Genomic DNA, 21678 nt, shown 5'->3' on the forward strand with positions numbered 1-21678 from the left:
CTATGAATTCTTGCCAGAATTTTCCATAGTTGATCTGCATTTATGAGGCATGCAGTAATTGCTTTCCGTTTGCACATTTCTAATACATTGGCTCATTTAGCACACCAGTTCTGGCTCACTTTGGGTCAGACAGTGTTTTTAAAGACAGTGCTATCAGCTGCTGTGCTCAGTGAAACAAAGCAGCAAATTTTGAAGATTAAATTTCTAAACAAAGAATAACTCAAGTATCTTGAACTTTTTCATAAAACCAAGCAAATGTATGGTGAGACCTTTCTTAGTTGTACTCAATACTATGATTTTACTTTGTTACTCATTAATAATGTAGAACTTATTTTTAGAAGAAAGATTTATTGCACAAATTTCTCTAATGATTTACCCAGGTATTTGGAATACTCTGGTTCTAACTGTGATTGAGCTTCAGTTTAAGAGCTTGTGCTAAGGATTTCAGTCTCGTTGGTGAAATTGGTTGCAGCTTTGATTTAAACTTTCTAAAGCTTAAAAGGGAGTGTAAAATGTGTTGTGGTACAAGTTGGTTAACTTGCAAGGGGTCTGGTTAAGGAGAGATCAATATGTGCTTAAAATGCAGTATTAGTAACAGTTCTGTCACTGAATTTTTCAGCTTGCCCAAAGTTGTTAAAAGACGTGTGAATGCTCTCAAGAACCTTCAAGTTCAATGTGCACAGATAGAAGCAAAGTTCTATGAGGAAGTTCATGAGCTGGAAAGAAAGTATGCTGCTCTCTATCAGCCCTTATTTGACAAGGTATATTAGTGCTATTCTGATTTGTACTTTAAAGCTTCATCTAAAATACAACAAGGGAATATAAAAACGAGAAAACTTACTCATGTTCCAAATTACTTTGGTCTCGTATGTGCCCCTTCAATTCAATTGATACAATTTTGCCATCCAAGTTAATATCAACTAAGATTGAGTGTGAAAAGTTTAGTCTGTTCCATAGTTACCAAAATGACTTCAGTATATCAAACCTCATTTTAATTGAGCAAATATCAGATGGTACTGTAACTTTTCTGGGACTTTGGTGTTTATTTTAGTGTGTTGAAAACCTCCTAACTGCTGAATCAATCTTCTAGAGCCAGAAGAAAAGGTAGATAGTTAATGTATTACTAATTGTGTAATTCAGGATTAGGAATTTATTGGTTAGAGCATTGCTGATAGCAACGACTAGGAAATTAGGAAATCAGAAAATATTCTTGGTTTAATCTTCCAGCGAAGTGAAATCATCAATGCCATTTATGAGCCTACAGAAGAAGAATGTGAATGGAAAGCAGATGCTGACGAAGAAATTTCAGTGAGTATCTTAATCAGTTGTCATCAGTATCTCAAGCTTTAGCATGAAACAAGATTCATTAAGCTGAAGTTTAAAAAAAAAAGTTTATAATGATCACTTGCTATTAATAATGATGATAATTCTTAATGGTTGCTTAAACATCCACATGACACTGGTATCAACAAAGAACTGATGAACCTTATGGGCACTCTTAAAATTAAGGAAATCCAATATCTTTATTTTCTCAAGGATGAAATGAAAGAGAAAGCTAAGCTTGAAGAAGAAAAAAAAGATGAAGAAAAAGAAGACCCTAAAGGAATCCCTGAGTTTTGGCTTACAGTATTCAAGAATGTGGACTTGCTCAGTGATATGGTTCAGGTAGGCAGTGGTCTGGCTTTGTTTGAAGCTGCACTGGTAATTAATCCAAGTGTCTTTAAGAAAGCAGTGGAAACACTATGATGCTTGATATATCTGTTGGAGAGCAATAATGGAACTGTTACTTGGATGTCATCTCTCGTAACTTTTCAAGTGAGAGTACAGAGCACCAAAATAACCTCTGTGCTGTTTCGTTTCTTGAACCTATTCTACGATACTAATAAATTTTAGGTACTTACAGAAATGTGTTTGAAAAGTGTATTAGACATAACTAAAAACTGTATGTAGTGTTTGCATGTGTTTTGGTTGTGTACTGTATTGGGGACTCTGTAACAGTCATTGTTGCCATCTGCTGGTCATGTTCATAGAAGTATTTCAATGTTGTAACAAGGTTTTTTTTTTAAGTAAAACTTGTTCTTAACATGGCTTTTTATCTCTTTGAGGCCTTAAATGTGTGTGTTATTGAATGTTATGAAAATTAGATACACTGTGTTTTCTCTACAGGAACATGATGAACCTATCCTGAAATACTTAAAAGATATAAAAGTGAAATTTTCAGAAGTTGGACAACCTATGGTTAGTTTGACTTATTAAACAAGATTAATTTTTTGTTATCGTAAGAATTAGTTGTATTTTAGCAACATGGTCTGTGATGGCCACTTGTCTTGTGGAAATAATGAGAAAATATACAGCTGCTGTTTCTGACAAAGCAGTACAAGGTCTAGTGCTAGTCTTGCATCACCCTGTGAATGAACGTATGCTAAATTTAACCTTCAGCTTCTGATGAGATTTGCCTTAATAGCTGATAACTTAGGTTTCACCATTGCATTTTGATACCTTTGGGTATTTTTGTGTAACTGCTGTAATTTCATGTATTTCCCCGGCAGAAATCAGACAGTTTTCTAAGTTGTAATATTTTTAAATTTAGAAATTCTCCCTCTACATTAGTAGCAGGAAATCTGTGTGCTGGGAGATCTGTCATTACTGCAAGCAATATAATAACTAGAAAGTGCAAGATTAAGTAAATGAAAATATTTGAAGATTTATTGTACAACTTGGATAGCAAATTCTAGAATAAGCTATGGATGTATAGGAAAAAGGTGTATTCGGTTGCATGTGTATTGTTTGGATTTAGGTGTTAAGAAGGTAAAGGTGTTCATAAATAACTAAAGTTACTGTTCTGCAATTCTTTTTAAGAGTTTCACATTAGAATTTCATTTTGAACCAAACGACTACTTCACAAATGAAGTGTTGACAAAGACGTATAGAATGAGGTCAGAGCCAGATGATTCTGATCCCTTTTCCTTTGATGGACCAGAAATCATGGGTTGTACAGGGTAAGTGCTAATAGATAGCTTTAAGGCAATATAACAGGTTTTTCCTTAGCATTATCCAGCTGTAGAGTTTTACAGCATCTTCTGGAGGTGCTGGAAAAGATGATACTTCCCCTAGTAACTGTGGAACAACTAGGTTTGACATGAGTTTTTTAGTTATTACCAATAACTTTAATACAATATAGATAAAAAACATTATTTGTATAGCATAATTTATAAGCATATATATTATATAGGCATATAAATTAAAAATGTAGTCAGTATTTGTTTAGAAATACTGTTCTGCAATCACTAAAGGGGAATTGAAATGTGGATAGTGGTATCTTTTAGTAGGCCTGAATAGCTTTTGCTAGAATTTGTTTGATTTCTTCTTTTAATATTTTTGTATTTCTGACACACAGCATTTTGGAGACTTTATTCCAGATTTACTTTTTATATTGCAGTTGTCCATTTTGTTTTATAAGCATTAAATATTTGCCTTTGAATGTCTGTCTATTTGAGAAATGGAGAATAGTCCTCACAATTCCAGGTTACTCTTTTTAAATAGCTGTCACACTCCTTTCTTAGTGAAATCTTCTGTTTTAAATTAGTTAAGTAATTTCTTCTCTACGTGTCCCTTTCTTTGTGAACAGGGGGATGAGAGAAAACTATGTTGTACATAATTATTCTTATGAGTACACTTGGGCCTGTTCAGTAATTTTTCTGTTCAAGTCTCCAGTGTTCTGACTGTTCTTCTGAGCGAGAACGACCAAATTACAGCTGTCAGTGTTGGTTTTACTCTTCAATTAATCTCCAGTTGCTCATACTGACTTACTTGCCTCTTAATTTCTCAGTCACTTACCATATTTTGCAAAGTCCTGTAAGATTTAGTTTTAAGTGCTTGGGTAGCTTTGATTAAACTGTTTTGTTTTCTCCAGTTTGGACTGATTGTAAAATCAGGAATCTTGGCAGAGTTTGGTGTGAGATGCCACTTCTTCCATAGAAATTATTAACTCCTAGTCCTTGTTTTCTGTTGTAGCTGGGACAGCCCCTTCTTGTTCCAAAGTAACTCACTCAATTTCTTTGAGTCTGTAAGAGAATCTAATCAGAAACTTCTGCAAATGCAGTTAATTTCACTGATGTGACTTTTTCATTTACTTGTTGCCAGAATGCTTTGACTGTTAGGGAAGCCTGTAGGCATGATTTTGTTCTATAAGCAGGATAGAATTAAAAAACCCCAAAACAACAAAACCCAGACAAATTAATATAACACAAGAAGACAAAACCCTCACAAACAACTCAAAAGCAGCCAAAAACTATGTGCCTGGTGCGTTGCTTTAAGGACTTACTGGTTATAATGATAGGTGTGATGAACTTCGGCATATTACTAATATGCCCAAATATGACATTGCTTTATAATGGATGGGCGGCTCTAAAAATGGTGCAATACTAGTTGTTGATAGAAAACTAGGCAGTACTTGGTAGCTAATGAAAATTAGCATTTCAGAGATGGAGTGGAAAAGGAGCAACTTCTGGATGGAAATAATCCTAAAATGAACCTGTACTCTTGTTCTCAACCTATAAACTAATGAAAAGATAGGACTTTTCAAAGAAGACTTTTAAAAGAATAAATACTAGCTTAATATTTTTTCTTCCCTGTGTCTCTTGCAGTTGTGATAGTCTTATTAGAGACTTGTAACAAGGGAATGATGTTAAGCTGCAGGTGGTTGTGGGTTTTTTCCCCTGTCATTTGTTTTTTATTTATTCTTTAGTTGCCAAATAGACTGGAAAAAAGGAAAGAATGTTACTTTGAAAACCATTAAGAAGAAGCAAAAACATAAGGGCCGTGGAACAGTCAGGACGGTGACAAAAACTGTTTCCAATGACTCTTTCTTCAACTTCTTCAGTCCTCCTGAAGGTAAGCTGAACACTAGTTTATATGTATTAACTTTAGATGTAGAATGTATCTTACTCACTTATTTCTTCTGTTCTTTTTTTATAGTTCCTGAAAGTGGAGACCTGGTAAGTTGGCTTATTTAAAAATTATGATGGAGTGTTTATAGAATTTTAGAATTTGTTAAACAACTTCAGCTTTAACTGCTTCTGTCTTTAACTGAGAATACTTATGAAGACTAGTATGTATTTGAGTTTTCTTTCAGGAGGAGTGTTAGAGTTGGATGGTAGAGTTTAGAGTTCTCAAGCTGTTAACTCTTGAATGTAATGAAACAAGAACAGAAAACTGCAAGAGCCTGCTTTTGTGTGTGCTCACTATGGCAATAACCCCTGTTTTTGTAAGGAGAAAAACTACCAAAAATACTTAACAGTAAGGAATATATTATGCAGTTTGAGTGAGAAATATGAAATTAAAGCTTCCAGAAGCATGTTGTTAGAGCTCTAGTTGGTATGGACACCAAAAGCGTTCATAACGTTTAGATAAACAAAACCCAAAAAGAAAGTAATTGCTCAGATAGGAGACAGCAGAACACTTGGTATGAAAACAAGAGGAGTGAAAGTCTAGGATTGGATCAGAGAGGCTTTTTAGGTGTTCAGGTGCTTCAGTAGTGTTTTTGTCTAATGGGAATGAAGAAGGAGGTGCACTGTAGGAATCAGAAGTAGGTTGTAAAGTCTTTATTGTGATAGGCTCACCGGGCTATTGTTCAGTTACTTAAGAATTTAAGAGTATTGTGCATATGAACTGAAAGTCTATGGGAGATATTAAATAATCTTTATACTTGGAACAAAAGAAACTCCAGGATTGTATATAATTAGGTTTACTGAAGCAGCAGCTCCTCACTGTATATATATGTAGGTGGGCTGTTCAAAGTGTCAAACTTGGCCCCTCAGTTTCAGTTCTGTAAAGCAGCTCCTGGAACAAAAAAATCAGTAATGGGATTTGTGTAAGTCTGACCATATCAAAGTCTGTGTAACTTGTGTGTGTCAAAAGTAGTTAGCATCTTATAGTTCAGAAAATAATATTGTTTTATACAGGATGATGATTCTGAGGCAATCCTTGCTGCAGACTTTGAAATAGGTCATTTCTTGCGTGAACGTATAGTCCCCCGGTCAGTACTGTACTTCACTGGAGAAGCTATTGAAGATGATGATGATGACGTAAGTATAATGTTCATTCAGAACACTAAAAACCTTGAAATAATGCTGTTTAAAGACCTTGGGTAATTTCTTACATTGGTATCTTTAGAATGGGATATTAGTTGCAGCAGAGCTTCCTAGATCATTCACGAAAGGCAGCATAAAAAGAATTCTTTGAAGTAATGACTTCAGAGTTTTGTGGCAAAAGCAGTGGTAGAAGCTGATCATCTAGAGGATGTCATAGTAGCATTTTGTATACAAGGCATTTCTAGGGAAGTGTACCCAATACTTTGTGGAACTGTAATGAGTTGCCAGAGAAAAAATAAGACTTTATCTAGCTGCTGAGCCTGTTCTTTGTGCTTACAGTGATACTGGGCTATGAAATTTTATGAGATTCAAGCCTCATCCTATCAAAAGTACTCTTATTAAAAAAAAAAAAACAGCTAGATAAGCACATTCACAGCATGCCAAAATAAAGCAAGTTCTGCAAAATCTTAAGTGTTTTAAAAAAGAGCTAAGCTTGAAATTGTCAAACCACGAAGCCTCAGAACTTTATACAGGTATAAAACATTCTTTTTTGTTGCTGCCTCTGTTAAACAAGGACAGTTTGACTGTTAAGATGGCTTAGATACATCCTGTCTTCTAAATCTTTAGAATCTAAACTGTTGGCCCTTGTTCCAAAGGCTTGGCTAGGGCTATGGAGGAGGGAGGTACTGACAGGACGGGTTGCCGCTGTCCCCTGCTGTCCCCAAATGGTACCGCAGTGTAATCAGCTCCTCCCAGGCTGCATGGAATGGGGACAGTCTGGTCTGCCAGAGCTCATCAGGGGAAGTTGAACATTGCTTATGCTTATACAAAAGGTATTTTTAAATCTGACAGACACGGGTGCTTGGTTCAAATTAAAAGAGATTAGGTTTAGATTAGATATTAGGAAGAAATTCTTTACTATGAGGGTTGTGAGACACTGGAACAGGTTGCCCAGAAAAACTGTGGATGTCTCATCCCTGCCGATATTCAAGGCCAGGTTGGGTGAGACTCTGAGCAACCTGGTCTAGTGGAAGGTTTTCCTGCCCATAGCAGAGTGGTTAGAGCTAGATGACCCTCAAGACCCCATCCAATCCAAACCATTGTATGATTCTCTTGAGATCACAATATGGAGGTCTCTGACATCTACTTGAGCTATAGATGACTGCATTTATGATGCTATCAAAACTATTTGTTTTCTTTTCTAGTATGATGAAGAAGGTGAAGAGGCAGATGATGAGGTAAGATGACAGATACCCTTGATTCAAATAGTTTACCTGTTGTAGTTTGTTATCTAGAATAAGAGTTCCTTTAGTTTTTGAGTGCTCTGGACACTAAGAATTACTTTTGAAATAAGATAGAACATATTGTTTGGTGGATTTCAGATGAATAGTTTAAAAAACCCAAAAAAACAGAACAACCAACCAGCAAGACAACAACAAAAAAACCCAAACCAAGTTAAGACAACCTTTAAGGTATCTTAAAAATTAAGCTGCCACTGATGTCAAAAGATGTGCATTATGGAGGATTAACTAATACAATATGTATAACATAAAGTGGTAATGAATGTATTTCTGAGTACAATTTAATCTTAATTTTCATGAAAATGGCTCCGGAAGCTAAATGTGGATAAGCTAGAGAAATATTAAGTGTTTTCTTTCAGGAGGGAGAAGAAGAAGCAGATGAAGAAAATGATCCTGATTATGAACCAAAAGTAAGGAATTAAAATGAGTATTTAAAGTTTGTGTATGCATACCGACATTTAAAATTTTATGTATGTTGAATCTTTATTTTAGTTTAAGTATTAAACCAATAGTTCCTATGGGTGAGCATGTTTTGTTTTGAGGCTGTTTCAGGCCTAATTATGACAGAGCAGAATTGGTAGAGAAACTTTTTAAAAGTTCTTTCTCCAGGAGTCATTTTGTAAAAGTAACTTTTGGCTTTGAGCACTGAGGTTAGTCAGGCTTGGTTTTCTATAAACTTGTCTTGCACCAATTTGCTGTCTAATGTTGAAAATTGCAAAATGGTTGTAAGGACATGGAGAGAACTGTGTCATCCAGCTTCAGCTATGGGGAACTTGCTACAAGCTGGCTCTGGCACAGGTTTTCGCAGCAGAATACAAAATATACTCTTTCATGTTAGGTAAATGGGAAGTCTTTCTTTGTTTGAGGTAGCAGAAGTCAAGGTTCAGCAATGCATCTACAGCCAAGTCCTAAAATGTGAACAGCCAAGAGCAACTGGGAGGTTTCTTACTCCTTGGGAAGGGAAAAATCACTAATCAGGCTGGAAAAACAATTGTGAGCCACTCAATTCATAGCTTTTTAATAGCTAAGGGAAAGGTACATCTGGCCACCTGAAAGTATCTGATGTGGTAGGTGAAAGTTGCAGTCATGAAGTCTGTGAAGCATTCCAAAACGCCTGCTGTTAAAAGGGCTTGTCATTTCAAATGAGTGTTTTTCAGTAGGAATGGTTTGCTACTGTCAAAGAACTGTTGAGAAAATTACATAATCATAGCATTGTACATAGAAGGGCAGGGTACAAACATGTGATCAAAATGTACAGCCATCTTGGTGATGTTTGACCTGCTGTAGTGTGTTCAAATTGGTTCCTAGTCAAGAAAGTTTTGAAATCCAGATGAAACAGATGCAAGTTGGACTTACCTCCACCATTTCAGATTGCTTTTCTCAGTGAAACAGAACTGAGAAAGGGCTAGACTGTACTCAGTTTCAGAGAGCTGCTCAAGGTCTAGATAGTAGTGGTACTGTAGTGGTGCGAGCTGATCTCAGGCTGTAAGCCAGCTGAATTTATCAAAGCACTGTGCTCCTAGAATAGTTGTTCAGACCAAGGAAGGTGGTGGAGCAAAACCTGCAACTGAACTCTGCCCCCCCCAAAAACTTTCTTGAATTCCTATATTACTGTGACATATTACTGGCTGTCTGTTTTGAGAACAGAAGAAATTATCCATTATAGAATTTTTTAACAACTGGAATTTATTGCAAAAGAGCATTAGGAACTGTGATTTGGCATTTCATTGCATCGCTCTACAGGGTCTTCTGTCATAAGGCCATGCTCTTGTTACTGCCCATAGGAAGTTTCTTTTGTCTCAAACTGTCATGAGGGTCTGCATGCTTCTTCTGAGCTGGGTTGTTTGTTACTGCACCTCACTTCTCCTTTTTCCAGTTAGAGTGTCTTTAAGAGTACTTCACCACACTAAGTTCTGAACAGGTTTTTATTCTGGATTGTATCCCTATGTGCCAACAAAGCCAAAATAAATGCAGTGTGGATATTGCTGCATCCAAAGGACAGTAGTGTTGCTAATGCTAGATAATTAATGCAAGGGAAAAATTGAAGAACTTTGGAAGAATATTGCAGCTTGAGAAAGCATGCTTAGCAATATTGATAGTTCTTCTTAAATACTGTTTCTGTAAACCGGTATTTCCTTTTTTCTCAACAGAAGGATCAAAACCCAGCAGAATGCAAGCAGCAGTGAAGCAGTGTGTCTGTGGCCTTGAGGATTACCTGCACTGTAATAGCCTAAACACAACTATTAGTTACTTACAGCCTTATGTTTTGTATCTTGGTAGAATTAAGTAACCAATTTGTTAAAAAAAGAAATTGAACACTTAAGAACCAGTTTAAAATGTAGGTTCAATCTACCTAGCATTTTAACAGTATAATTTTCTGCCAATATGTAGAATGCAGTAAATGCCCTAAAGCATGAATGTTAATTCATTGCTACATAGTTTGGTTCTTGTGAAGTCTTTGTCATGTAGCTATTAGACTGCAGCTGTGAAGATGATCAGAACTGTTAACTGAGACCAATATTTGTTTAGAGAAAACTCTTTCCTAAAGAACCAACCAAAGTATTTTTTCAGCCCAGTAGTCTGAACGGGTTTGTCTGCTTGCACTAGCTGTGCCTTCATTACTCTGTTATAGAAATGGCAGTGACTTGTACTAACTAGGAGATGATGATGCATTTTGAATTTGACTACTTGAGAAGACTAGTATAACTTGTTTAATTTCCCAACGAGCCCACATTAAACATTCATAACTGTCAGCTTGTTTATGCTATGGGTTTTGTATTTTATGTGACATAGTGATCTACAAAAGAAACCTAGTCGTCATATTAAGGTTATTGTTTACCACAGGGGTGTGAATAAAGCCTAGTATTTTCAGAAGCTAGTCTTGTTTTATTACTTGTGTATCTGCATGTGTAAACCGGTAATGCATATCTTACATGCTGCAGTTCATGTTTTACTAGAAACAAAAGCTGATAATTACTGAAAAGTAAATTATATGGCATTTGAAAAACAAACACAATAGTTTGGAAAGTTTGATCCGTACTTTGCACTTGCAGTGTGATACTTGTGAATCTGAGCTTGATGTTTCAGTGATTGGTCCACACTGCCATTTTAGAGAAGACAAGTTCTTAGAAGTGGGGCTAGATCTGATAAAGGACTTCGGTATTGCTGTGCCTGACTCTAAGGCATTGCCTATTAGTATGAAATCTGGAGCAAAGTGCCTTGGATTTTAAGTTTGTGCAGACGGAGCTAGGTAGTCCTGAACAAAACATGCCCTGCAGCCGAAGGGAGTGCTGGAAACACATGGCTGTCTTCTAGTTTGTCCTCACTGTATCAAGCATCTAGGAGGAAACAAACCCAAAGAAATTCTGCTTTCTTCACCTAATGTTCTGTTCACTGTGCTTGTGTTTGCACATTGTGGTTCATACTTTGTCCATATTGGATATTTTTGTCAGTTGAAACACATGGGCTAGAAGATACTTCTCGTCTTGTTCTTACCTTGCCTTTAGCCTAGCAGTGGAGGTACTTGGTGAGATGTAAATTTAAACATACTGAGCTGAAAGAGGCTATGAACTGATGTATTCTGAATTTTTCCAGTCAGTAGCATGCTACCATACACCATGCTGTCTTGTCCTTCACATAACTATATATATATATATATATATATATATATTCTGATCTTCTAAGCAAGTAGATGGCTTTTTCGGGGATGGAAGAGTCCTTGTAGTGTTGGAAAGAAATGTCCAGCTAGCCATGGATCTATTTGTGCAGTAGCTACTGTTTTTTTGTGCCACTTACACACTTAGCCATAAAGGTTTGAAAAGAGCAGGGCAAGGAGGAGGCAATGACCACATAGGGCTGCTGGAAGAGTTTCTGTAGCATGTCTCTTGCCTAGAGGGTAAGTAATACAGAATGAAGCTTATTCCAAGTGCCCTTCTAAATCTTCAGCCCCCCTCAAGAAGATACGGCTCTAGTCCTCTGACTAAACTGTTCTAGTTTTGTTACTGATTTTTCTTCTTAGTTCCTTGAAAGCCTAAATATCACACTGCTTCATTTCAGAATCCCTGTCAGGCTTCATCTATCTCCTCTCCAGGTGTCTCTGGATTTGGGAGAAGGAGCTTGTTGTCTATAGCTGTATGTAAAGCAGGACCATTGAAGCTATGATCTTGGGTGTTTTTTAGGTAACGCAGATCATAGCATAGAAAAAGCAGTTACAAAAGGCTAACAAGCACTCTCAGTAGTTATGTGTTAAAGTTGATGTGGTTGTGTTTTTTGTGGTATCAGAATATGCTTATGCTTATCCTTTATCCCTGACCCTGCCAGGTGTTTGGGTTTCACATGGTCCCTTCTCTAAACATCTCCCAGGATTAAGTTTAAACTTGAGGACATGTAGAGACCAAATGGCGACAGTATGTTCTGAGCTTGAGAAGCCATTAAGATGGGGCTTTGGGGTTCATACCTCTGGATATGGGAAGTCTCTGAAGTCCTTAGTTAGATCTAGCCCATTTTTGCTAACATCATCATGTAATTGTATTTTAAAAAGAAAATGAACTGTTAAAAGTTTTAAGTTTCAAAATTCACTACTTAACAAATTTGGCTTGCTCTTTGATTACTTTCTCATTTGACACCTTCATTACACAAAATGGGATACAATGTTTGAAAAGGGGAGTTGTTAGATGTCAAAGCACGCCTGCAGCCTGCAAGATCCAGGGTCATGAGTACATCCTATTGACAGATTTTGGTGAGCTTCTCTCCAGATTGATGTGGTAGTTCTAAATCAACAGTTCTTGTGCTCTCCAGACTGCAGCAAAAAGAAGAATATAAATGAGGTGCCAGTTCTTATGGCATTGGTTAAATTAAAAGTGTTCTGGTGCTTACTGTAGTTTTGTTATCAATTACACTCTTGTTTAGCAGTTCTGAAAGGCAGTATGTAGCAGGAACATTAAACTTTCAACATTGGTTGGAGTGTTGTGACTCATTTTTTTCTCTTTTCATTTATACAAGTGTAGAGAAGCTCCTCCTTCAGTATTTGAGGAGGGTAAGCTACCTTTTTAACAGGTTCTGGCTGGGAAAATGTGTCACTGAAATAGAAACTGCTGTCTTTGGCAGCAGTTGCAGAAATGCACCATAATCTAACACCTGCGTAAATAGTGTCTTCTGTCCAATTTTGTTTGCTGTATTGATGGAAGTATTATTTTGGGGGGGAAAGTGGGAGGAAAGAGGAGAATTAAGTGAGACTTCGGATGACAGGGAAGGATTTTTGGGGTTTATGCTTGATGGAGAGGGAGGCTTCTTTGCAATTCTTTCATTGTTGTTTTCAGCAATCTAGATTAGATTAGAATTAAAGAGATTGCCTGTCTGATATAACTTTGTTCATGTTAAAAAAAAGTAAAATTACAGCATGCTGAAATAAAGGAGCCCAGATTTAAGCTTAGCACTCCAAAGTTTTACTTTATGGAGAAGAGTGATGTCAGGTGCAGTTAGAAGTGTTACCTTGGATTATTTGAACACTGGGCATAGCGACACTGCTTATCAATGTCTCCTAGCTTCATAGGCTTAGATTCTCTTCTGGCTTATTGAAATTGATGTTTCTGAAACTAATAGTTTATACTGTAATTCTGACATGTTTTGCTTTTTGAGTGCAAAAAGCCAGCAGAATATAGAAAAGTGCAGAAAATTAATGTGTTCATCTTCAAGCTGGTACTCAAAAGGCCCATTGTTGTCAACCTGATTTGGAAATTGGTAGGAAACTTATATGCAGATGAGTGTGATTAACCTTTCCACTAAAGGTTTCCTATTTCCAAAGGTGTATATGCAGCAGTTGTTCATCAAATGCCTTCTGTTGTGCTGTGACACTCTAAGCAGCTTAAGGAAGCAAAATGCTACACTCTTCAGTACAAAAGGGACAGCCTGATAATGGAAGCATGAACAGCCTTGATGGTCTGCTAGGTTGGGTCTAGAGCCACGTGGATGTTGGAGTAGGTAGACTCAGCTCTACAGCGCTTTCTCCTTTTTTTCTGTACAGATGTGATCTTCTCTAATCCAAGACTTTTACAGGTCAGAGAAGTTGAGAAGTTGCAACCACATCTCCATTTTCATTTCTATTTAATAGCTGCTCAGTAACATGTGTGAGGTTCCCCACAAGATTTCAAGAGGATGTTGAAGTAATTGACTTTTAATTGCTAATGCTTGCCTAAATTAAACATAAATTACCTACTGAAAATAATAAAGCCTTACTTCTATACACTAACAAGAGGAGGTAGAAGTTTTTCCACACAGCATTTGTCTCATTGCTCTTAAAATCCTCTTGTCACATCTTTGCTCAGGCCTGGTAGTCTTCCACAGGTGGCCTGTGTCTCAGCTTTTGCAGGAAAATCAGAGTAAAGCAGACAAGACAGGGTACACCAACCACAGGTAAGCTATTTATTCCATATTTTTCTGTGCCTGTGTATACCAGGCACACAAGGTCTGAGAGGCTATGGCAGAAGGGCTCTTGTGTTTGCAGGTGTCTGACTAAAGCCTGTGAATTGACAACACAAGTTGGCTCTGCAGCTCAGGAGGTGCTTGAGTCCTGAATTTGCTGTTATGAGCTTTGCCTCTGTGTGCTCAAGTGTTGGCAAGTAATTGCTCAAATTTACATTTGCCCTCTAGTGGAGAAACTGTTCTGAACGCATGTTTTACTGCAGTGGTCAAATTTGAGAAGCTTAAAAGCTCCTCTACCACCTAGTTTTTCTCTACAACGTGTGAACTTAAGTTGGAATATTTTTGGAAGACCACTGCCTTGGAAGTGCAAAGGACTTTGAAAAAGCCAGGCTGGAGAAGCTGCTATGCCAATAGCTGGTGAATTGTCCACAGTTTGTTTATTTGGTACTGACAGGGTTTTAGGGAATGCTAAGACCTGGGGCAGCGTGGTTGTTTGTTATGGTAAATATTTCATTTATGCTTCATTTACTGAGGGGTATATACAGGTATCTGTGAGATGGAGTTGCTGGATGGGAAAAGTCTGCACCCAAGGTCACATCTTCAGACTGTAGTATTTCAGGTTTGACAGTAGGAGGCATCTTCACATCAGCTATTTCTGGAATGTGTGCAGAACCTGCCTAGTATTTACTGGAACTTCAATAATGGTAGCAGATGAGAAGCATTTAATATAAATGCAGTGGTTTAAATATATATTTCAAGAAAAGTAAAGTAAAATCTCATTGTAGTATTGTAGTGTGCCTGTAGAATGTGGTTTCTCAAAATAGTAATGTAAGAAACATTTGCAGAAGTTCAGTTTTGACTTGCATCTAGGAAAACAAAGTTTGTTATCCTTTACTGGCAAATTCTGCACAATATTTTGTTCTTTTTATCATGGAATTGCCAGTATTTCATCTTGCACTGGTTTTGTAGCTTTTGACTGGTCTGGATTTTTTGGGCAAACATAGTGTGTTTTAAATGGCTGTTAATATTTGTTGGCTTACAGAGTACAAATTTAAATGGATGTTTTGCGTATTTGCTTCTGACCACATGCTTAGGTGAATTTCACCAGGAATAAAGAGTGCTGTGAGTCTGCTGTATATTAGAGTATGTCCATCAGTGTTTGGAGTTGGGTTCAAAATCTGACATTCAGTGCTTTGTCATGGAAAGGTGAAATAGAATGAATTTAGTCTCTTTTTTTTTCTGTATGTTTGATGAAAATATTTGGCTTTCCACACTAGTCTCCATTTTTTCATATGATTAATTGCAGTTTACTGTCAGTACTGAGAACAAGAGAAAAAACTCACCTTAAATTATACAGATACAGGTTGTATGTTAATATCCTTAAGTGTTACAGTGCAGAATGGTGGGGTGGGGGAAGAGTTTTTTGAATGCTGTTACAGTGTAACGTGCACTCTCAAATCTAATGCGAGTTTCCACACTACTGGTTAGTGCATTTACCTGGAGTCAAATGACTGTTCGCTTACAGCAGTGAGCAGCAACCAAAACTGAACAGGTGAATTGTTAGAAATCAGTCTTCTGTAGGTTTAGCCTAGTGCCCTATGCCTTACATAAACTCAGTATTTTATTAAGCTGCTCTGTATAAGTGAATGCATTTTAATCAGTTTGCTTTAGGAAGAGAGTTTCAAAATTGTGTGTCACATGAGCAGAGACCTCATCAGGAGGAAAGAAATAGGTGCAAAACACAGGTGAAAAGGCAGGAATTCTCTTACATTACTCAAGCTGTTCTTGAGACACCCTGTATTTGCACAGTCAGCTGGAGATGCAGATATTTCTGTGAGGAAATTAAGTTCAAATAGCAGTGAACTGCTGGTGGAGGCAATTGGTGAATGAAGTTCATATCTTTTGAAAATTAACATGTATCTCTGTTAAAATAGGCATGAAATGGTTGTGAGAACGACCTGTATCTTACAGTATCCATTCAGCTCTAAGAAGGGACTATTCTTTATATAAATGGATGGTTTATGATATTGATTTCCTTTTCCATCTATTTTATGCCTAGTCAAGTTGCCTTTGTTACTGACTGTTTTCCAGTTACCTTGAAAATGGTAAACCAGCTAAATTTCAATTTATTTTACTGCCGTAAATTGTTTACCCCTCAACGATTTATCAAAACTAGCTTTGAACTTAAAGAGGAAATCCTTTAATGTTATCAGAGATAAGCTCCATTGAAGCTATCATTATTCTAGATTTTTTTTCTCTAATCTGTTAGAACGCTGCACATGCTGCAGCATGATCTGCTTCCTAGCTGCCAAGATTGATGTGAGGAGGATTTTTTTAATGGCCATGTTGAATGTATGTTTAAAAACAGTGCTCTCAGACATAGTATGGAACTTCTAGCATTCAGTTTACATTGGCTTTGTCAACCAAATTCAGCTATGTGGGATTTTGATTTACATCTAATACATCAGAGGATTTAGAATTAAATAGTTTCATATTAACCTTAGGTCACTTTACTTTTCTGCTCAAATTTATTCAAAAGCTAACCTCGGGGGATAATCCAAACAATAAGCAAATGTGTGGCAGCAAAGCAGAGTGATAAAAACGCTCCTAGCTGCTTACCAGTTTGGTTTTGGTGTGTTTTTCCTAGTCTGCTTTTGCAATTTCCATGCACTGAGGTCCTACTGTTTCCTTAGGGAAGTGGTACAAATGTCTTTCTTTAGACATTACTCAAACTGCTGCAAAAGGCAAAGATTTATTTTATATATACACTTGAAGTTGCTTCTTCCCATGTCAGCATAGGGATCAAGCTCTTGCACCAAGTTCTTTCAGGCTTTCTTTTGTTAATTGGAGCCATGGTCACTTAAATATCAAGGTTCCGTTGGAAACTGGCACCCTTTTACTGGGCTTGAATCGAAAACACACAGAAGAGGGCACTTTACTGCTCTTGCCCAAGGAGGCAGGCTGAGGAAATACATTTCAACTAAATAGTGCGGGAATACCCCGAGGAAGGCAAAGGAGCGCTTTCGGGCATTTTCCGTGTCCTGGTAATCTCTCTGTATTAGTCTAGCGCTGGTTAACTACAGCGGGGAGCCCCTTCCTTCCGCAGCCCGGCCGTGCTGTGCTGTAGCCTTGGGCGAGGGGCGGGGAGCCGGGCCGGGCTCGCTGCCGCCTGGGAGCGCAGCCTCCGCCCCGCCCGGCGGGCGGCCCCGCCGCGTCTCCGGCTGCGCTCCTCTCGCCGCGCTGGGCTTCCCCGCGGCCGGCGGGCGGGAGGAGCCGCTGTTTCCGCTGGGTGTCACTCTGGGGTGGGAGAGGCGCGTTCAAAAGCGGGAGGGGAGGGAAAAGCCCGCCGACAACCCCGGCCACCCGCACCGGCAGCGCCCGCCGCTCGCCACGCCGCGGCACGGGCGGCAGCCGCTCCGCTTCCTGCGGGCCGGGGCGCTCCCGGCCCTCCGCCTCGGAGCCGGCGCCCGGCGGAGAGTGCTCGGCTGGTGCCGCCTGCACCCCGAGCCCAGCCCCTGCGGGCGGAGGCCGTCTAACCCTTCCAGAAGGATGCTGGAGAGCGGCTGTAAGGCGGTGAAGGAGGGCATGCTGGAGAAGAGGAGCGACGGACTGCTGCAGCTCTGGAAGAAGAAGCGCTGTATCCTCACCGAGGAGGGGCTGCTCCTCATCCCCCCCAAGCACCCCCCGCCGCCGCAGCAGCAGCAGCCGGCACCGCCGGCCGAGCCGGCGGCCAAGATCAAGGAGCTTCACTTCTCCAACATGAAGACGGTGGACTGCGTGGAGCGGAAGGGCAAGTACGTGTACTTCACGGTGGTGATGGCCGAGGGGAAGGAGATCGACTTTCGGTGCGCACAGGAGCAGGGCTGGAACGCGGCGATCACGCTGCAGATGGTGCAGTACAAGAACCGCCAGGCCATCCTGGCCGTGCGCTCCACCCGGCAGAAGCAGCAGCACCTGGCGGCGCCCCACGGGTCGCGGCTCCGCGGCACTTCCAACTCCGCCTAGCGCAGGTACGGACCCGGCACCGCGCCCGCCGCACCGGCACCCGCGGGGCTCCCGGCCCCGGCCGCCGCCTCTTCGCCTGACGGGCTGCCCTCTGTGCTCTGTCTCACTGCAGGTTACGTTCGCGGAGCGCTTCCGAGAAGAGGGACAGAGCGCGTTCGTGACGGACCTGCTCCAGGGGCTCAGAAACTGGGCAAACGCTGGAGGTGCAGGTAGACCGGAGAGAAGTGGCTCAATAGCCTGAACCTCAGCCAGCTGCTGCTGCTGCTTTGCCGCCCTCGGTGCCGAGAAGCATTTCAAATCCATTATTTATGAACCTTGGAAAGGATCTTTTGGTGCGATGGGACTTCTAGGAGACATGATGTACTGTAACTTTATTTTAATGTATTTTATTTTATTTTATTTATTAGGGTTGGTTTTTTCTGGTTTTGTTTTCCTTTTTATTTTTTAAGGGTTATTTGCAAGGCATTTCCGAATGTAGGCCATATCCAAAAGGTAAAGGAAAAAACAATATGCATGTTAGCTCCCTGAAAGATTGGGAAGGTTCTGGGTACTCTGACTGTGTGCAATTTGACAAAAAAGTTATTAATTTTTTACCATAATACACTATATTCCACCAGCATGGAAAATGTGATGTGTGTTTCAAAATTTGCCTGAAACCTGTACTGCATATGAAACCTATTTTCTCTAATGAGAACAACAATTATAGTCTGGGGCTTAATTGATTTTTTTTTTTTTAATTAAACGTGGTGGAAGATGATAAAAAGTTATTCATACTTGGCTATTCAAAGAAGCAATGTTGCTTGTTACTCTGAGATGAAAACCAATCTGTTTAGTGTATGAGGAGAAGGAATCTGACCAATTTCTTTTGTGATACAGGAATTTGAGTTGGATTCCAGCTATCTGTGTGGTGTGCTTGCTCCTAGGCTGGTGGGCCAGAGCTGGGAAGTGTTCATGAATGTTTCTTACCATCCAAGTTCAGGGCTCCCTCTGCACACTCAGTTTTCAAGTGATCTGAAGTCTCAACCTGTGTTGCATTTTCATGGTGGTTTTTTAATGTCTTGCATTAAAGCAGTCCATACTTTTAAATTTCATGTATGTTTTAGTGTGCAAATGGATTATTTTGGTCACAGGTTTTATAAGCTGAAAGTTGCTCTCTAGCTGAGATGAACTAGATTAATTTTGGTGTTTAGCACTGTCAGATGTTGAGAGAGGCATGCCATCTTCTCTCTGAAAACATTGATGAAGCCATGAAGTTAGAAAACAAAGGGCTAATTGCACAGCTGGTGTGTGTTTTTCTGCCTCTTAAAAGTCAGTGGAACTGGGCTGCTGATGCTGGTGGGAGCAGGTCAGAGCTCCTTGCCCAATGCAGAGGGGGAGGCGAGCATGGGCAGTGAGCTTTCTGGGACAGGGCCTTCTGACGATGGCTGGCTTCACGTTGGGTGCTGCTACCACCCAGGTTCTCTGGTTTAAATGAAAGGGGGAGGCTGCAAGTGGGACAGAGCGTTGTAGTCCATTATCTCTGGTCCAAGGTAAAATGTCAAAGCCATGGAGATATTTATTTTAGCTAGTGTGCTGAGGAAAATGGCTTTTGGCCCTTTTACAATTTACATTAATATAAACAAAATCTTTTAAAGCTACACATCCAAGGCATTTTTTTGTGTAAATGAGGTGTAACTTGACAGCAAGAGCCTTACGTTCTCGGTGCAAGCTTATTTCTGTAAGTGTTTAAAGCAAAAAGCTGAAGTGATACTCAAAGGGAGATTTTAGAATTCACTACTATGTATGTCGATCCCTTCATCTGCACTCTTAAGATTAAGCTCAGTCCTGTAAGGAGTAAGTTGAGGTCTGTGTTAGCCCTTGTCTTTTGTTCCTTCCCCCAGGTGTCAGGGTCACATACCTAGACAAGCAAAGCATGTTATGGTGCAGAATCAAAGCCCTGATGATCCTCTGGAGTTACTCCTGAGTGCTTCTTTTCGACCTGGCCCTTGACAAGGCTGCGTGAAGAACTTGGGGTGGTAGATTACAGCTGTCCTAACAAAGTCATTATTTTGTGATTAATTGAAATTGAAGGTGCCCTGCATCTTCTAGAATTAGGTTCGCTGGCTTGGCAATCATAATACTCGATTTCCATGTCTCTGTACATCTGCCATTATCATTCTGCTAATGCTTGGATGATAGAGCTGCAAGGGGATTCTCTAATGAGCTAGTCAAAGATTCACAAAATAGACTGTAATTTGGTTCCTCTCTTTAGAGTGATTAACTACAGTTTACTGAGAAACTAATCCACCTTTTCAGGTATACAGATGTATTGCTGATCTCACCTACTAAAATACATTTTAGCCTACTGAAGGATAAATGTAACTGATGAGAATTAATTTCTATTTGATCAGAGACACATGTATTTCTCTGAGACAGGCAGTTATTCTTGTCCTTAGTGGATGCAAGCCTCTATATACCACAAAAGTCTATGGATGTAGTATAAAGCTGAAATTTTACTGTTCTTCTGGATGTACTTGTACTTTGAAAGCTAAAGATGATAATTTTAGTGAGAAAATTGACATGAAGGTATGAGGAAACTACTTTCATTTTGAATTTGCTATTCCTTTCACTGGTTCAAGGTCAATACCCCTCTCTTATCTTTCTTGTTTTAAGTTGGTCTGAAGGACGATCTGAAAACCTTTTGGACTGATGTAGTTCAACAAACTTCTGTTGCTTGTCATTGCCTGCTGTATTACCTATTTAAAAAATTTGGTGTCAGCCAGTCTCCTAGTGTGAGAGGTGGTCACATTACAAAATCTACCTTGATATCTCCAGCCTGAGTGGGTGGGATGGATGTAAGGATCAAACTTTTTCCTTGTGTCTCTGAACTGTCTTCTGGAAACTGAATGGAAACAAATTGGCTGGGGTCCCCTGGGGACAGTTGGACCCCGTGGCTCATGCCCTGTCAGTATAAATAAGGCTAAATTGTTTGATGAGGACAGTCTGACAACTTTCTCACGCTCTGAATTTCATGGCATGTGGATTTTTTGGGCTTTGGGGTTTTTTTTGTTTTGTTTTGTTGTCTTGGTTTTTTTTGTTTGTTTTTTGTTTTTCTTGACTGATAGTAATTTTAGACCAAGAAATTGTTTGATGTTATAAGAGGTACTTCTGGGGTTTTTTTTCATCTTGGCCCTCTATTACTGCATAGTCTTCATTTGAACATCTGGATTTAATACTGTCTATTACTGCCTTGTAAGCAATGGCTATGAAAATAGGTTCAGCACATTGTGCTCCATCTTACTGGAGCTTTGCAGGTAAATAAATTCAGTTGTCCTTCCTCTTCCAAGAAAAACCCCGAAAAGAAATCTGACAGCACATGGCTGAAGTAAATTCATTACAGAATAAACAAAAATGCTGGTAAAACACATACAGGCAAATGCTTGGTATAGATAGCTAAAGTGGGGACAGTGTTCATAAAGAGGTCAAGATTACTTGTAATTAAAGATAAAAAGTAATCAAAGGGCAGATTCAGCAAGAAAATCCAATCTGTGGTGACCAAGACAATTTAGGAACTGGGGGGAAAAGGAAGATCAAATGGATGTTGTTTCTGTGACATCCTGAAGTAATTCCTCTTTTTTAAGGTTCACGATATTCAAATGCCAGCTTCTGAATTTTAGCTGAAGTGATGTACGAAATGTTTTCTAGCATATCCTCTTGTGAGCAGAAATACCAGTGTCGTCCAAAAAATTTGTGTGTAAATATGACTCATAAATGATTTCTGAGAGATGTGATTTATTTTTCATATTTTTCAAGATACATTCCATTTCAAATAAAGAGGTATCTATTGAAAGAGCTCTCAGTATGTTGGAAGAATGGTTGTT

The 21678-nt window shown here is 39.2% G+C and overlaps 2 protein-coding genes across 5 annotated transcripts in view; both read left to right on the forward strand.

The window, feature by feature from the left end:
- Positions 1 to 12349, forward strand: part of NAP1L1 (nucleosome assembly protein 1 like 1) — a 28687-nt gene extending 16338 nt beyond the window's left edge. For 3 of the 4 annotated variants that reach the window (XM_053977760.1, XM_053977759.1, XM_053977762.1), the window contains 11 exons: positions 620 to 761; positions 1228 to 1308; positions 1537 to 1665; positions 2167 to 2238; positions 2860 to 2999; positions 4748 to 4893; positions 4978 to 4997; positions 5964 to 6086; positions 7298 to 7330; positions 7753 to 7803; positions 9544 to 12349. In XM_053977760.1, coding sequence (XP_053833735.1) covers positions 620 to 761; positions 1228 to 1308; positions 1537 to 1665; positions 2167 to 2238; positions 2860 to 2999; positions 4748 to 4893; positions 4978 to 4997; positions 5964 to 6086; positions 7298 to 7330; positions 7753 to 7803; positions 9544 to 9579 — 973 coding nt within the window. In that variant the 3' untranslated portion in view covers positions 9580 to 12349. The remainder of the gene's footprint in view (positions 1 to 619; positions 762 to 1227; positions 1309 to 1536; positions 1666 to 2166; positions 2239 to 2859; positions 3000 to 4747; positions 4894 to 4977; positions 4998 to 5963; positions 6087 to 7297; positions 7331 to 7752; positions 7804 to 9543) is intronic. The other variant, XM_053977763.1, reaches the window with a different exon arrangement.
- Positions 12350 to 13314: 965 nt separating this feature from the next.
- Positions 13315 to 21652, forward strand: PHLDA1 (pleckstrin homology like domain family A member 1). The gene is made up of 4 exons (XM_053978314.1): positions 13315 to 13339; positions 13717 to 13804; positions 16876 to 17823; positions 17931 to 21652. The coding sequence occupies exons 1-3, from the start codon at positions 13315 to 13317 to the stop codon at positions 17816 to 17818; spliced, it is 1056 nt and encodes a 351-aa protein (XP_053834289.1). The 3' UTR covers positions 17819 to 17823; positions 17931 to 21652.
- Positions 21653 to 21678: the final 26 nt, after the last annotated feature.

This window comes from Vidua macroura, chromosome 5 (assembly GCF_024509145.1).
Source record: "Vidua macroura isolate BioBank_ID:100142 chromosome 5, ASM2450914v1, whole genome shotgun sequence".
NCBI lineage: Eukaryota > Metazoa > Chordata > Aves > Passeriformes > Viduidae > Vidua > Vidua macroura.